Here is a 19015-nt window from a genome sequence, read left to right as displayed (position 1 = left end):
CACTGTAGGCCTGTATAGCGCTGTTACACTATAGGCACACTTATAGCGCTGTTACACTATAGACACGTATAGCGCTGTTACACTGTAGGCCTGTATAGCGCTGTTACACTATAGGCACACGTATAGCGCTGTTACACTATAGGCACGTATAGCACTGTTACACTATAGACACGTATAGCACTGTTACACTGTAGGCCTGTATAGCGCTGTTACACTGTAGGCCTGTATAGCGCTGTTACACTATAGGCACACGTATAGCGCTGTTACTTTATAGGCACGTATAGCACTGTTACACTATAGACACGTATAGCGTTGTTACACTGTAGGCCTGTATAGCGCTGTTACACTATAGGCACACGTATAGCGCTGTTACACTATAGGCACGTATAGCACTGTTACACTATAGGCACATATAGCGCTGTTACACTATAGACACGTATAGCGCTGTTACACTGTAGGCCTGTATAGCGCTGTTACACTATAGGCACACGTATAGCGCTGTTACACTATAGGCACGTATAGCACTGTTACACTATAGACACGAATAGCACTGTTACACTGTAGGCCTGTATAGCGCTGTAACACTATAGGCACACGTATAGCGCTGTTACACTATAGGCACACGTATAGCGCTGTTACACTATAGGCACACATATAGTGCTGTTACACTATAGGCACGTATAGCACTGTTACACTATAGACACGTATAGCGCTGTTTCACTGTAGGCCTGTATAGCGCTGTTACACTATAGGCACACGTATAGCGCTGTTACACTATAGGCACGTATAGCACTGTTACACTATAGACACGTATAGCACTGTTACACTGTAGGCCTGTATAGCGCTGTTACACTATAGGCACACGTATAGCGCTGTTACACTATAGGCACACGTATAGCGCTGTTACACTATAGGCACACGTAGAGCGCTGTTACACTATATGCACGTATAGCACTGTTACACTATAGACACGTATAGCGCTGTTACACTGCAGGCACGTATAGCGCTGTTACACTATAGGCACACATATAGCGCTGTTACACTGTAGGCACGTTTAGCGCTGTTACACTATAGGCACACATATAGCGCTGTTACACTGTAGGCACGTATAGCACTGTTACACTATAGGCACACGTATAGCACTGTTACTTTATAGGCACGTATAGCACTGTTACACTATAGACACGTATAGCGCTTTTACACTGTAGGCCTGTATAGCGCTGTTACACTATAGGCACACGTATAGCGCTGTTACACTATAGGCACGTATAGCACTGTTACACTATAGGCACATATAGCGCTGTTACACTATAGGCACGTATAGCACTGTTACACTATAGACACGTATAGCGCTGTTACACTGTAGGCCTGTATAGCGCTGTTACACTATAGGCACACGTATAGCGCTGTTACACTATAATCACGTATAGCACTGTTACACTATAGACACGTATAGCACTGTTACACTGTAGGCCTGTATAGCGCTGTTACACTATAGGCACACGTATAGCGCTGTTACACTATAGGCACACGTATAGCGCTGTTACACTATAGGCACACGTATAGCGCTGTTACACTATAGGCACGTATAGCACTGTTACACTATAGACACGCTGTTACACTATAGGCACACGTATAGCGCTGTTACACTATAGGCACACGGATAGCGCTGTTACACTATAGGCACACGTATAGCGCTGTTACACTGTAGGCCTGTATAGCGCTGTTACACTGTAGGCCCACGTATAGCGCTGTTACACTATAGGCACACGTATAGCGCTGTTACACTATAGGCACACGTATAGCGCTGTTACACTATGGGCACACGTATAGCGCTGTTACACTATAGGCACGCGTATATTGCTGTTACACTATAGGCACACGTATAGCGCTGTTACACTATAGGCACACGTATAGCACTGTTACTTTATAGGCACGTATAGCACTGTTACACTATAGACATGTATAGCGCTGTTACACTGTAGGCCTGTATAGCGCTGTTACACTATAGGCACACGTATAGCGCTGTTACACTATAGACACGTATAGCGCTGTTACACTGTAGGCCTGTATAGCGCTGTTACACTATAGGCACACGTATAGCGCTGTTACACTATAGGCACGTATAGCACTGTTACACTATAGACACGTATAGCACTGTTACACTGTAGGCCTGTATAGCGCTGTTACACTCTATTCACACGTATAGCGCTGTTACACTATAGGCACACGTATAGCGCTGTTACTTTATAGGCACGTATAGCACTGTTACACTATAGACACGTATAGCGTTGTTACACTGTAGGCCTGTATAGCGCTGTTACACTATAGGCACACGTATAGCGCTGTTACACTATAGGCACGTATAGCACTGTTACACTATAGGCACATATAGCGCTGTTACACTATAGACACGTATAGCGCTGTTACACTGTAGGCCTGTATAGCGCTGTTACACTATAGGCACACGTATAGCGCTGTTACACTATAGGCACGTATAGCACTGTTACACTATAGACACGAATAGCACTGTTACACTGTAGGCCTGTATAGCGCTGTAACACTATAGGCACACGTATAGCGCTGTTACACTATAGGCACACGTATAGCGCTGTTACACTATAGGCACACATATAGTGCTGTTACACTATAGGCACGTATAGCACTGTTACACTATAGACACGTATAGCGCTGTTTCACTGTAGGCCTGTATAGCGCTGTTACACTATAGGCACACGTATAGCGCTGTTACACTATAGGCACGTATAGCACTGTTACAGGTACTTGTTTCCTAGCACGGCCACAACGATTTAGATCGTTGTGGTCGTAAGATAAAAAATCGGATCGATCGCATCGCATGCGATTTGGTCGCATGCGATGCGACCGATCCGACCGACCGATTTTTCACCCGATTTTTTTTTTTTTTTCACATGATTATTTTCAATTGCCCCCCCAAATGTTACTAAGTGGGCTAGACCCCACGATAGACGTCAACCCGAAGCGTGGCGAGCGCAGCGAGCCCGCGAGGGGCGGCGGTGCGCGTCCTCCGACCTTTTCATTCCCCTACTATCCACTAGGGCGTGGAGTGAGAATAGAATAGTGTGGCGAGCGCAGCGAGCCACCGAGCCCGAAGCGTGGCGAGCGCAGCGAGCCCCGCGAGGGGACGCGTATAACTTCACAGGTATACGCGTGCGCTCGCCACGCTTCGGGCTCGGTGGCTCGCTGCGCTCGCCACACTATTCTATTCTCACTCCACGCCCTAGTGGATAGTAGGGGAATGAAAAGGTCGGAGGACGCGCACCGCCGCCCCTCGCGGGCTCGCTGCGCTCGCCACGCTTCGGGTTGACGTCTATCGTGGGGTCATGGCGGGCACATAAAAAATGTGAAATGGGTCATATTGGCCCATTTCACCTTTTTTATCATTTTTCCCTATGTGAGATGGACTTAATCAAGTCCATCTCATCTTGTGCCATTATAATGGCACAAGACCGACCGATTTCAATGTTAAAAGATTTTTTAACATTGAAGTCTATGGAAAAATCGGGTCAATCGGTCGGTCGCATCGCGGCCGATTTTAATTGGTCGCGACCGACCGATTGACCCGATTTCTGTCAATCAAAGGGAAAAAATTGTAAAAAATCGGCCACATCGTGAGGATCGTGTCCCTTAATTAAGAGCCACGATCACTCACGATTGTGGCCGTTCTAGGAAACAAGTACCCTGTTACACTATAGACACGTATAGCACTGTTACACTGTAGGCCTGTATAGCGCTGTTACACTATAGGCACACGTATAGCGCTGTTACACTATAGGCACACGTATAGCGCTGTTACACTATAGGCACACGTAGAGCGCTGTTACACTATAGGCACGTATAGCACTGTTACACTATAGACACGTATAGCGCTGTTACACTGTAGGCACGTATAGCGCTGTTACACTATAGGCACACATATAGCGCTGTTACACTGTAGGCACGTATAGCGCTGTTACACTATAGGCACACATATAGCACTGTTACACTGTAGGCACGTATAGCACTGTTACACTATAGGCACACGTATAGCACTGTTACTTTATAGGCACGTATAGCACTGTTACACTATAGACACGTATAGCGCTTTTACACTGTAGGCCTGTATAGCGCTGTTACACTATAGGCACACGTATAGCGCTGTTACACTATAGGCACGTATAGCACTGTTACACTATAGGCACATATAGCGCTGTTACACTATAGGCACGTATAGCACTGTTACAATATAGACTTGTATAGCGCTGTTACACTGTAGGCCTGTATAGCGCTGTTACACTATAGGCACACGTATAGCGCTGTTACACTATAATCACGTATAGCACTGTTACACTATAGACACGTATAGCACTGTTACACTGTAGGCCTGTATAGCGCTGTTACACTATAGGCACACGTATAGCGCTGTTACACTATAGGCACACGTATAGCGCTGTTACACTATAGGCACACATATAGCGCTGTTACACTATAGGCACGTATAGCACTGTTACACTATAGACACGCTGTTACACTATAGGCACACGTATAGCGCTGTTACACTATAGGCACACGGATAGCGCTGTTACACTATAGGCACACGTATAGCGCTGTTACACTGTAGGCCTGTATAGCGCTGTTACACTGTATGCCCACGTATAGCGCTGTTACACTATAGGCACACGTATAGCGCTGTTACACTATAGGCACACGTATAGCGCTGTTACACTATGGGCACACGTATAGCGCTGTTACACTATAGGCACGCGTATATTGCTGTTACACTATAGGCACACGTATAGCGCTGTTACACTATAGGCACACGTATAGCACTGTTACTTTATAGGCACGTATAGCACTGTTACACTATAGACACGTATAGCGCTGTTACACTGTAGGCCTGTATAGCGCTGTTACACTATAGGCACACGTATAGCGCTGTTACACTATAGACACGTATAGCGCTGTTACACTGTAGGCCTGTATAGCGCTGTTACACTATAGGCACACGTATAGTGCTGTTACACTATAGGCACGTATAGCACTGTTACACTATAGACACGTATAGCACTGTTACACTGTAGGCCTGTATAGCGCTGTTGCACTCTATTCACACGTATAGCGCTGTTACACTATAGGCACACGTATAGCGCTGTTACACTATAGGCACACGTATAGCGCTGTTACACTATAGGCACGTATAGCACTGTTACACTATAGACACGTATAGCGCTGTTACACTGTAGGCCTGTATAGCGCTGTTACACTATAGGCACACGTATAGCGCTGTTACACTATAGGCACGTATAGCACTGTTACACTATAGACACGTATAGCACTGTTACACTGTAGGCCTGTATAGCGCTGTTACACTATAGGCACACGTATAGCGCTGTTACACTATAGGCACACGTATAGCGCTGTTACACTATAGGCACACGTATAGTGCTGTTACACTATAGGCACGTATAGCGCTGTTACACTATAGGCACGTATAGCACTGTTACACTATAGACACGTATAGCACTGTTACACTGTAGGCCTGTATAGCGCTGTGACACTATAGGCACACGTATAGCGCTGTTACACTATAGGCACACATATAGCGCTGTTACACTATAGGCACGTATAGCGCTGTTACACTATAGGCACACGTATAGCGCTGTTACTTTATAGGCACGTATAGCACTGTTACACTATAGACACGTATAGCGCTTTTACACTGTAGGCCTGTATAGCGCTGTTACACTATAGGCACACGTATAGCGCTGTTACACTATAGGCACATATAGCGCTGTTACACTATAGGCACGTATAGCACTGTTACACTATAGACACGTATAGCGCTGTTACACTGTAGGCCTGTATAGCGCTGTTACACTCTATTCACACGTATAGCGCTGTTACACTATAGGCACACGTATAGCGCTGTTACTTTATAGGCACGTATAGCACTGTTACACTATAGACACGTATAGCACTGTTACACTGTAGGCCTGTATAGCGCTGTTACACTATAGGCACACGTATAGCGCTGTTACACTATAGGCACACGTATAGCGCTGTTACACTATAGGCACACATATAGCGCTGTTACACTATAGGCACGTATAGCACTGTTACACTATAGACACGCTGTTACACTATAGGCACACGTATAGCGCTGTTACACTATAGGCACACGGATAGCGCTGTTACACTATAGGCACACGTATAGTGCTGTTACACTGTAGGCCTGTATAGCGCTGTTACACTGTAGGCCCACGTATAGCGCTGTTACACTATAGGCACACGTATAGCGCTGTTACACTATAGGCACACGTATAGCGCTGTTACACTATGGGCACACGTATAGCGCTGTTACACTGTAGGCACGCGTATATTGCTGTTACACTATAGGCACACGTATAGCGCTGTTACACTATAGGCACACGTATAGCACTGTTACTTTATAGGCACGTATAGCACTGTTACACTATAGACACGTATAGCGCTGTTACACTGTAGGCCTGTATAGCGCTGTTACACTATAGGCACACGTATAGCGCTGTTACACTATAGACACATATAGCGCTGTTACACTGTAGGCCTGTATAGCGCTGTTACACTATAGGCACACGTATAGTGCTGTTACACTATAGGCACGTATAGCACTGTTACACTATAGACACGTATAGCACTGTTACACTGTAGGCCTGTATAGCGCTGTTACACTATAGGCACACGTATAGCGCTGTTACACTATAGGCACACGTATAGCGCTGTTACACTATAGGCACACGTATAGCGCTGTTACACTATAGGCACGTATAGCACTGTTACACTATAGACACGTATAGCGCTGTTACACTGTAGGCCTGTATAGCGCTGTTACACTATAGGCACACGTATAGCGCTGTTACACTATAGGCACGTATAGCACTGTTACACTATAGACACGTATCGCACTGTTACACTGTAGGCCTGTATAGCGCTGTTACACTATAGGCACACGTATAGCGCTGTTACACTATAGGCACACGTATAGCGCTGTTACACTATAGGCACACGTATAGCGCTGTTACACTATAGGCACGTATAGCGCTGTTACACTATAGGCACGTATAGCACTGTTACACTATAGACACGTATAGCACTGTTACACTGTAGGCCTGTATAGCGCTGTGACGCTATAGGCACACGTATAGCGCTGTTACACTATAGGCACACGTATAGCACTGTTACACTATAGGCACACGTATAGCGCTGTTACACTATAGGCACGTATAGCGCTGTTACACTATAGGCACACGTATAGCGCTGTTACACTATAGGCACGTATAGTGCTGTTACACTATAGGCACGCGTATATCGCTGTTACACTATAGGCACACGTATAGCACTGTTACACTATAGGCACACGTATAGCGCTGTTACACTATAGGCACACGTATAGCACTGTTACACTATAGGCACGTATAGCGCTGTTACACTACAGGCACACGTATAGCGCTGTTACACTACAGGCACACGTATAGCGCTGTTACACTACAGGCACACGTATAGCGCTGTTACACTACAGGCACACGTATAGCGCTGTTACACTACAGGCACACGTATAGCGCTGTTACACTATAGGCACACGTATAGCGCTGTTACACTATAGGCACACGTATAGCGCTGTTACACTATAGGCACGTATAGCGCTGTTACACTATAGGCACACGTATAGCGCTGTTACACTATAGGCCTGTATAGCGCTGTTACACTATAGGCACGCGTATATCGCTGTTACACTATAGGCACACGTATAGCGCTGTTACACTATAGGCACACGTATAGCGCTGTTACACTATAGGCACACGTATAGCGCTGTTACACTATAGGCACACGTATAGCGCTGTTACACTATAGGCACACGTATAGCGCTGTTACACTATAGGCACATATAGCGCTGTTACACTATAGGCACACGTATAGCGCTGTTACACTATAGGCACGCGTTTATCGCTGTTACACTATAGGCACACGTATAGCGCTGTTACACTATAGGCCTGTATAGCACTGTTACACTATAGGCACACGTATAGCGCTGTTACACTATAGGCACACGTATAGCGCTGTTACACTATAGGCACACGGATAGCGCTGTTACACTATAGGCACACGTATAGCGCTGTTACACTACAGGCACACGTATAGCGCTGTTACACTACAGGCACACGTAAAGCGCTGTTACACTATAGGCACACGTATAGCGCTGTTACACTATAGGCACACGTATAGCGCTGTTACACTATAGGCACACGTATAGCGCTGTTACACTATAGGCACACGTATAGCGCTGTTACACTATAGGCACACGTATAGCGCTGTTACACTATAGGCACATATAGCGCTGTTACACTATAGGCACACGTATAGCGCTGTTACACTATAGGCACGCGTTTATCGCTGTTACACTATAGGCACACGTATAGCGCTGTTACACTATAGGCCTGTATAGCACTGTTACACTATAGGCACACGTATAGCGCTGTTACACTATAGGCACACGTATAGCGCTGTTACACTATAGGCACACGGATAGCGCTGTTACACTATAGGCACACGTATAGCGCTGTTACACTACAGGCACACGTATAGCGCTGTTACACTACAGGCACACGTAAAGCGCTGTTACACTATAGGCACACGTATAGCGCTGTTACACTATAGGCACACGTATAGCGCTGTTACACTATAGGTGCACGTATAGCGCTGTTACACTATAGGCACACGTATAGCGCTGTGACACAATAGGCACACGTATAGCGCTGTTACACTATAGGCACACGTATAGCGCTGTTACACTATAGGCACGTATAGCGCTGTTACACTATAGGCACACGTATAGCGCTGTTACACTGTAGGCACACGTATAGCGCTGTTACACTGTAGGCCTGTATAGCGCTGTTACACTATAGGCACATGTATAGCGCTGTTACACTATAGGCCTGTATAGCGCTGTTACACTGTAGGCCTGTATAGCGCTGTTACACTATAGGCACACGTATAGCGCTGTTACACTATAGGCACACGTATAGCGCTGTTACACTGTAGGCCTGTATAGCGCTGTTACACTATAGGCACACGTATAGCGCTGTTACACTATAGGCACACGTATAGCGCTGTTACACTGTAGGCACACGTATAGCGCTGTTACACTATAGGCACACGTATAGCGCTGTTACACTGTAGGCCTGTATAGCGCTGTTACACTATAGGCACACGTATAGCGCTGTTACACTATAGGCACACGTATAGCGCTGTTACACTGTAGGCCTGTATAGCGCTGTTACACTATAGGCACACGTATAGCGCTGTTACACTATAGGCACACGTATAGCGCTGTTACACTGTAGGCACACGTATAGCGCTGTTACACTATAGGCACATGTATAGCGCTGTTACACTGTAGGCCTGTATAGCGCTGTTACACTGTAGGCCTGTATAGCGCTGTTACACTATAGGCACACGTATAGCGCTGTTACACTATAGGCACACGTATAGCGCTGTTACACTATAGGCACACGTATAGCTCTGTTAAACTATAGGCACACGTATAGCGCTGTTACACTATAGGCATACGTAAAGCGCTGTTACACTATAGGCATACGTAAAGCGCTGTTACACTATAGGCACGTATAGCGCTGTTACACTATAGGCACGTATAGCTCTGTTAAACTATAGGCACACGTATAGCGCTGTTACACTATAGGCACACGTATAGCGCTGTTACACTATAGGCACACGTATAGCGCTGTTACACTATAGGCACACGTATAGCGCTGTTACACTATAGGAACACGTATAGCGCTGTTACACTATAGGCACACGTATAGCGCTGTTACACTGTAGGCCTGTATAGCACTGTTACACTGTAGGCCTGTATAGCGCTGTTACACTATAGGCACATATAGCTCTGTTACACTATAGGCACATATAGCTCTGTTACACTATAGGCACACGTATAGCGCTGTTACACTGTAGGCACGTATAGCGCTGTTACACTATAGGCACACGTATAGCGCTGTTACACTGTAGGCCTGTATAGCACTGTTACACTGTAGGCCTGTATAGCGCTGTTACACTATAGGCACATATAGCTCTGTTACACTATAGGCACATATAGCTCTGTTACACTATAGGCACACGTATAGCGCTGTTACACTGTAGGCACGTATAGCGCTGTTACACTATAGGCACATATAGCTCTGTTACACTATAGACACGTATAGCGCTGTTACACTGTAGGCCTGTATAGCGCTGTTACACTATAGGCACACGTATAGCGCTGTTACACTGTAGACACACGTATAGCGCTGTTACACTGTAGGACTGTATAGCGCTGTTACACATATAGTAATGTATAAATCCGCAGTGTGTGTACTATATGCGTCATTCCATTGCTGCTGTTTCTGCAGGGGGAACTTGGAGATCGTGGTCTAGAAGGGGAGAGTGGGGAGAAGGGCGAGGACGGGGTCCCTGGAACCCAGGGGTCTGTTGGGGAGTCTGGCCGCATGGGATTACCTGTACGTGTGCTTCATATCCTAATGACAGAACATTTGTTTCACATGTTACCAAGTGTGTGTGTCCTGTCCATGTGTGTCTGTGCCCCCTGGCGGCTCACACTGCTTCTCTGTGTGTGTCTGTGTGTGTGTGTGTGTGTGTCTGTGCCCCCTGGCGGCTCACACTGCTTCTCTGTGTGTGTCTGTGTGTGTGTGTGTGTGTGTCTGTGCCCCCTGGCGGCTCACACTGCTTCTCTGTGTGTGTGTGTGTGTGTGTGTGTGTGTGTCTGTGCCCCCTGGCGGCTCACACTGCTTCTGTGTGTGTGTGTGTCCTGTCCATGTGTGTCTGTGCCCCCTGGCGGCTCACACTGCTTCTCTCAGTGTGTGTGTGTCTGTGTGTGTGTGTGTGTCTGTTCCCCTGGCGGCTCACACTGCTTCTGTGTGTGTGTTTGTGTCTGTGGCTCACACTGCTTCTGTGTGTGTGTGTGTGTGTGTGTGTCTGTTGCCCTGGTGGCTCACACTGCTTCTGTGTGTGTGTTTGTGTCTGTGGCTCACACTGCTTCTGTGTGTGTCTGTTCTCCTGGCGGCTCACACTGCTTCTGTGTGTGTGTGTGTGTGTGTGTGTGTGTCTGTCCCCCAGGCGGCTCACACTGCTTCTGTGTGTGTGTGTGTGTGTGTGTGTGTGTGTATCCCATACATTGCATGTGTAGTAATCACATTTCTCTCTCGGAACATGCAGGGGTCTGAGGGTAAACAAGGATCTCCAGGTCCCAGGGGGCGACCAGGCAAAAAGGTGACTTTCTCTGGTACATATATGTATGAATTACTCACTTTCATAACAAGTAAATTACATATTCCTACGAGTGCGGGGAGTATGGGAGGAAACCAGAATACTCAAAGGAAACCCACCTGGTATGTAGCATGGTGGGACCACAGCAGGAATCTCTGATATCAGCAATCCCTCCTGTCCCACCGGCAGCCACATCCCCTATAGGTTTCTATAGGGGAAGCAATGCTGCTCAATGTGTCAATAGCCAGAATGCGAAGCTCCCTGCCTCCCCTCCTGCAGCCTAACCCTCCCGCCCCTCCAGCAGCATAACCCTTCCGCCCCTCCCACAACCTAACCCTCCCGCCCCTCCCACAACCTAACCCTCCCGCCCCTCCCACAACCTAACCCTCCCGCCCCTCCCAGAACCTAACCTTCCCTCCTGCAACCTAGCCCTCCCGCCCCTCCCACAACCTAACCTTCCCTCCTGCAACCTAACCCTCCCGCCCCTCCTGCAGCATAACCCTCCCGCCCCTCCTGCAGCATAACCCTCCCGCCCCTCCCACAACCTAACCCTCCCGCCCCTCCCCTCCTGCAGCCTAACCCTCCCGCCCCTCCTGCAGCATAACCCTCCCGCCTCTCCCCTCCTGCAGCCTAACCCTCCCGCCCCTCCCACAACCTAACCCTCCCGGCCCCTCCCACAACCTAACCTTCCCTCCTGCAATCTAACCCTCCCGCCCCTCCTGCAGCATAACCCTCCCGCCCCTACCACAACCTAACCCTCCCTCCCGCCCCTACCACAACCTAACCCTCCCTGCTTCCCCTCCTGCAGCCTAACCCTCCCGCCCCTCCCACAACCTAACCCTTCCGCCCCTCCCACAACCTAACCTTCCCTCCCGCAGCCTAACCCTTACCTCCCCTCCCGCAACCTAACCCCCCTCCCCGCAACCTAACCCCCCTCCCACAACCTAACCCCCCTCCCCGCAACCTAACCCACCCTCCCCTCCCGCAGCCTGACCCTAACCTCCCCTCCCCGCAGCCTGACCATAACCTTCCCCTCCCCGCAGCCTGACCATAACCCTCCCTCCCCGCAGCCTGACCATAACCCTCCCTCCCCGCAGCCTGACCATAACCTTCCCTCCCCGCAGCGTGACCATAACCTTCCCTCCCCGCAGCCTGACCATAACCTTCCCTCCCCGCAGCCTGACCATAACCTTCCCTCCCCGCAGCCTGACCCTAACCTCCCCGGAACCTAACAATACCTTCTCTCCCAGCAGCCTGACGATAACCTTCCCTCCCCGCAGCCTGACCATAACCTTCCCCTCCACACAGCCTGACCATAACCTTCCCTCCCCGCAGCCTGACCATAACCTTCCCCTCCTCGCAGCCTGACCATAACCTTCCCCTTCCCGCAGCCTGACCTTAACCTTCCCCTCCTCGCAGCCTGACCATAACCTTCCCTCCCCGCAGCCTGACCATAACCTTCCCCTCCTCGCAGCCTGACCATAACCTTCCCTCCCCGCAGCCTGACCATAACCTTCCCTCCCCGCAGCCTGACCATAACCTTCCCTCCCCGCAGCCTGACCATAACCTTCCCTCCCCGCAGCCTGACCATAACCTTCCCTCCCCGCAGCCTGACCATAACCTTCCCCTCCCCGCAGCCTGACCATAACCTTCCTTCCCCGCAGCCTGACCATAACCTTCCCCTCCCGCAGCCTGACCATAACCTTCCCCTCCCCGCAGCCTGACCATAACCTTCCCTCCCCGCAGCCTGACCATAACCTTCCCTCCCCGCAGCCTGGCCATAACCTTCCCCTCCCCGCAGCCTGATCATAACCTTCCCTCCCCGCAGCCTGACCATAACCTTCCCTCCCCGCAGCCTGACCATAACCTTCCCTCCCCGCAGCCTGACCATAACCTTCCCTCCCCGCAGCCTGACCATAACCTTCCCCTCCGTAGCCTGACCATAACCTTCCCTCCCCGCAGCCTGACCATAACCTTCCCTCCCCGCAGCCTGACCATAACCCTCCCCTCCCCGCAGCCTGACCATAACCCTCCCCTCCCCGCAGCCTGACCATAACCCTCCCTCCCCGCAACCTGACCGTAACCTTCCCTCCCAGCAGCCTGACCGTAACCCTCCCTCCCCGCAGCCTGACCGTAACCTTCCCTCCCCGCAGCCTGACCATAACCTTCCCTCCCCGCAGCCTGACCATAACCTTCCCTCCCCGCAGCCTGACCATAACCTTCCCTCCCCGCAGCCTGACCATAACCCTCCCTCCCTGCAGCCTGACCATAACATTCCCTCCCTGCAGCCTGACCATAACCTTCCCTCCTCGCAGCCTGACCATAACCTTCCCTCCCCGCAGCCTGACCGTAACCTTCCCTCCCCGCAGCCTGACCATAACCTTCCCTCCCCGCAGCCTGACCATAACCTTCCCTCCCTGCAGACTGACCATAACCCTCCCTCTCTGCAGCCTGACCATAACCTTCCCTCCCCGCAGCCTGACCGTAACCTTCCCTCCCTGATGCTATTGGTGATTGTCCTCCTCACATTGTGGGCTTGATTTAATGCGCTGGCAGTGGGTCCTCTGCTGCGTGTACCAGGACCCTTAATTAAGAAAAAAAGGTACTTGTGTATTATCTGGGCGCCCGATTTTTCATCGCATGCCACTACTTAAGGCATGCAATGCGATTTTTCATTGTAAAGACCCGATTTTTCATTGTATAGTCACCCATGGGTGATTTCATACCCCCACTATCCAACTACGCATGGAGTTGATTTTATATAGTGTGGCGAGCCCCGCGAGGCGACGCACATTACTTTACATGTATTCTGCGTCCGCTCGCCACGCTTCGGGCTCGGTGGCTCGCTGCGCTCGCCACACTATATAACATCAACTCCATGCGTAGTTGGATAGTGGGGGTATGAAATCACTCATGGGTGACTATACAATAAAAAATCGGGTCTTTACAATGAAAAATTGCATCGCATGAATTGTTTGCCACTATATTGCATGTGATGCGATGCAATACAATGAAAAAATCGGGCACCCAGATATTACCCCGAAAAAAAGTCTCTGGTTCCGGCCATCCACAATTATTTCCCGTGACAGCTATAGGGTATCGCCAGCAAAAGTCCTATCGAAGTCTGTGAGCCAATAGGCTTCTTCCTGCAGCATTGTCAGAGGGATCCGTCACTGATCCCTCCCCGCAGCCGGCCCAGTCACTCTCCGCATGCACAGAGGGACCCCCGGGTCTCAGACCCAGAAGTCCAAGGACGGCTCCGCATCACAAAGGACAAGTGTTAATGCCAGAGCATTTCTTAGTGCATATGCGATCAGTATGGTAGAACATCCCGCCATGTGGTACATAATCTCCCAGCTTTGATACATATGCATCTATATATCTGGTAAGGTGACCGACCATTAGCCACCCAGGAGAGAACGTATTGGGTCACACCCGAGGGGGCAGCAATACGCAGGGGGGTAAATCCTCGGAATGATGAGGTCAGCAGGAGGGCAAATAGGGAAATCTCTGGAGCCTCACTTGTGCCACGTTTCCTGCGTTCAGGTGCGCCAATGTTTGTGTGTAGATGGCAGCGAGGCGCCAGGCACGGGAACTTATCATTTATTTTCACCCTTGTAATTAAATGATGATGGTGATGATGCGCTCTGTCGCCGCAGGGAGAGAAGGGCCACATGGGGCCCGTAGGAGAAATCGGCAGCATCGGTGACCGCGGACTACAAGCTGAATCAGGTCCTAAAGGATCACGGGGGACACGAGGACCACTGGTGGGTACATCTGGAGGCGCAGGAGACGACGCCATCGCTGAATTACTGTCTGCTTTATGTGGAATATAATCAGCTGTAATTATCATGGAAGCCGCCATCTTCCCTGTAATTCTGGGAGACATCCGCGGCTCCGTCTTATGTACTGCAAGTGGGATACAGAAACGTTATACGCAGGTCGCCGTCAGCGCAGGGTGCATCCGTGGCTCCGTCTTATGTACTGCAAGTGGGACACAGAAACGTTATACGCAGGTCGCCGTCAGCGCATGGTGCATCCGCGGCTCCGTCTTATGTACTGCAAGTGGGATACAGAAACGTTATACGCAGGTCGCCGTCAGCGCAGGGTGCATCCGCGGCTCCGTCTTATGTACTGCAAGTGGGATACAGAAACGATATACGCAGGTTGCCGTCAGCGCAGGGTGCATCCGCGGCTCCGTCTTATGTACTGCAAGTGGGACACAGAAACGTTATACGCAGGTCGCCGTCAGCGCAGCGTGCATCCGCGGCTCCGTCTTATGTACTGCAAGTGGGATACAGAAACGTTATACGCAGGTCGCCGTCAGCGCATGGTGCATCCGCGGCTCCGTCTTATGTACTGCAAGTGGGACACAGAAACGTTATACGCAGGTCGCCGTCAGCGCAGGGTGCATCCGCGGCTCTGTCTTATGTACTGCAAGTGGGATACAGAAATGTTATACGCAGGTCGCTGTCAGCACAGGGGGCATCCGCGGCTCCGTCTTATGTACTGCAAGTGGGACACAGAAACGTTATACGCAGGTCGCTGTCAGCGCAGGGTGCATCCGCGGCTCCGTCTTATGTACTGCAAGTGGGACACAGAAACGTTATACGCAGGTCGCCGTCAGCGCAGGGTGCATCCGCGGCTCCGTCTTATGTACTGCAAGTGGGATACAGAAACGTTATACGCAGGTCGCCGTCACCGTCAGCGCAGGGTGCATCCGCAGCTCCGTCTTATGTACTGCAAGTGGGATACAGAAACGTTATACGCTGGTCGCCGTCAGCGCAGGGTGCATCCGCGGCTCCGTCTTATGTACTGCAAGTGGGACACAGAAACGTTATACGCAGGTCGCTGTCAGCGCAGGGTGCATTCGCGGCTCCGTCTTATGTCCTGCAAGTGGGACACAGAAACGTTATACGCAGGTCGCTGTCAGCACAGGGTGCATCCGCGGCTCCGTCTTATGTACTGCAAGTGGGATACAGAAACGTTATACGCAGGTCACTGTCAGCACAGGGTGCATCCGCGGCTCCGTCTTATGTCCTGCAAGTGGGACACAGAAACGTTATACGCAGGTCGCTGTCAGCACAGGGTGCATCCGCGGCTCCGTCTTATGTACTGCAAGTGGGACACAGAAACGTTATACGCAGGTCACTGTCAGCGCAGGGTGCATCCGCGGCTCCGTCTTATGTACTGCAAGTGGGACACAGAAACGTTATACGCAGGTCGCTGTCAGCACAGGGTGCATCCGCGGCTCCGTCTTATGTACTGCAAGTGGGACACAGAAACGTTATACGCAGGTCACTGTCAGCGCAGGGTGCATCCGCGGCTCCGTCTTATGTACTGCAATTGGGACACAGAAACGTTATACGCAGGTCGCCGTCAGCGCAGGGTGCATCCGCGGCTCCGTCTTATGTACTGCAAGTGGGATACAGACATGTTATACGCAGGTCGCCGTCAGCGCAGGGTGCATCCGCGGCTCCGTCTTATGTACTGCAAGTGGGAATACTCAGACAGGGGGAAGGGGGATGGGAAGTAGTTCTGCACAAGAATATCGTTTTTATATTTTCACTGATATCCCCAATTACTAATTGCCGTGTTGCAATTACAGTTGGTGCATATATGGGGGTGCTGCCAGAGACAAGGGTTATAGTACAAGAACAAAGAAAGAAAAGGATTGTCTCTGTTGCTGGCGCACTAAAGAGGATTTTTTAAAAAGTAACTTTTTTTAATGTCAGTAAAAAGAACCGTTATAATGAAATATATGCTACGTACAAGACAAACAATGAACAATTATTAAAATGATGCACGCGCTGTATGTGTGTGTGTCACATTCAATATAAATCTTATCGTGAGGTTTCTCCTGGTTGGTTGGTTACTATAATTGATATAATCATCCGTGTTACCCTTAATATGTACCACTTTTCTTACTGGGTACTGTCAAATGAAGTCGTGTGGGTGACCAGACACTGTGCTGTGACTGGTTCCTCTATTGTGTCACGACTATGTTGGTATGCACAGTTCCATCAGGACTCTCTGTTGGTCCGTATACAACCTGACTCCCAGATTGCATGGGTTAGGTTGGTTGGTGTGTATCAATGCGCTATATGTAGGCGAGTATCAGTAGTTTTTTCAGCTTGTCGTTATGTTTATTCAGCAGATGCTGATGCGCTGAAGACTGGGTGTTTGCGCACAGTAAAATTTGTGTGTATATTGTTGGCTGTCCACACCTTGCTAATGCAAATGGTCCAGGTTTCGCTTAATCATGCATATTCCCCAAATAGAATTTTTGTGCTATGCACAATACAATTTGTGCGTCCGTGATTATTGTACGGATTCTCAGTTATCAATAACATACGCTTCTTTCTCGAGCATGTATTCGTAAACTGAGTAGGGGATGGACGAGGGTTTGACTGTGGGTGGAGGTCGACAGACTCGCGTCTTTTTAGAAAGAATGCCTTTGGAGAAATTGTATGGGTAATCTAATGGTGTGTATTCTGTCAGATCCCTCTATTTGGTTACAATTTGTCCTGTTCAAAAACGGCAAGTGTCTGTTCTAGCAACTGTTTGTGCAAAAAATAGAATTTTTGTGCTATGCACAGTAGAATTTGTGCATGTATCTGTTGGTTGCATTCACTTGTGTTTAAGCAGTTTATTCATGCACTGTCTTTCTCAAGCATGTGTTGGTAAGCTGAGTAGGGGGTGGACAAGAGCTTAGCAGTGGGTGGGGGCTCGACAAGCTCACATATTTTTTAAAAAGGTGGATGTCTTTTTAGAAATTGTATGGGCAATCTGACAGTGTGTATTCTGTCAGATCCCTCTATTTGGTTACAATTGGTCCTATTCAAAAATGGCCAGTGTCTGCTCTAGCAACTGTTTGTGCACAGATAGAATTTTTGTGCTATGCTCAGTAAAATTTGTGCGTATATCTATTGGTTGCGTTCACCTGTGTTTAAGCAGTTTATTCATACACTGCCGATTTGATACAAATGGTTATTGACAGTAATCATTTATTTACTTTCATATGGAGGATAGCACATTACATACACAATTTGTAAATCATGTGGTTCTTAGGGAGTCACGGTATTTCTTCAGAGGTACCCTAGAGGAAGTTGTATGGGTGATCTGATAGTGTGTATGCTGTCAGATCCCTCTATCCCCTCTGTTTCGCTACACTTTCCCACATGGACAGTTTCTGTAGATACAATGTTTGTGTTGTACCCTATTCCAGATATTGTGTTAGGGTACACGGAGATATGAAACCTCAACAAAATTTGTTTATGACATTAACTCCATAGTGTTCGGTAACAGGTTCCTAGTACTTGACTGTAGTCTGTAGTCTGCTAGGTATCAGACTAGGACAGTGGTAGCCAACCCTAGCCCTCGAGAGCTACCAACAGTTCACATTTTCCAGACAACCTAGCTGCTGCACAGCTGCACTCATTAATCACTGACACATTTTGAAAGATCCACAGATGGAGCTAATTAGCTCACTTGTGATTCTGTGAGGAGACCTGCAAAACATGCACTGTTGGTAGCTCTGGAGGACTAGGGTTGGCTACCCCAGGACTAGGATATGTCGCTGGGGTCTCTTAATTAGGTTATTGGTGTTGTCGGTATGGCATATCTATTGTCTGGTGCTATCCCTTTAGGAGCACTCGTCATAAATTGACTGGTCTCAGAC

The 19015-nt window shown here is 49.1% G+C and overlaps 1 protein-coding gene across 2 annotated transcripts in view; it reads left to right on the top strand.

Moving 5' to 3' along the window:
• Positions 1 to 19015, top strand: part of COL24A1 (collagen type XXIV alpha 1 chain) — a 395453-nt gene that overhangs the window by 266206 nt on the left and 110232 nt on the right. For both annotated transcript variants that reach the window (XM_083157902.1, XM_083157901.1), the window contains exons 37-39: positions 10461 to 10568; positions 11284 to 11337; positions 14994 to 15101. In XM_083157902.1, the coding sequence (XP_083014028.1) occupies positions 10461 to 10568; positions 11284 to 11337; positions 14994 to 15101 (270 nt within the window). The remainder of the gene's footprint in view (positions 1 to 10460; positions 10569 to 11283; positions 11338 to 14993; positions 15102 to 19015) is intronic.

This window comes from Crinia signifera, chromosome 8 (assembly GCF_055691185.1).
Source record: "Crinia signifera chromosome 8, ASM5569118v1, whole genome shotgun sequence".
NCBI lineage: Eukaryota > Metazoa > Chordata > Amphibia > Anura > Myobatrachidae > Crinia > Crinia signifera.
Note: the sequence above shows the minus strand (reverse complement) of the source record. Positions and strands in the feature narration are given on the sequence as shown.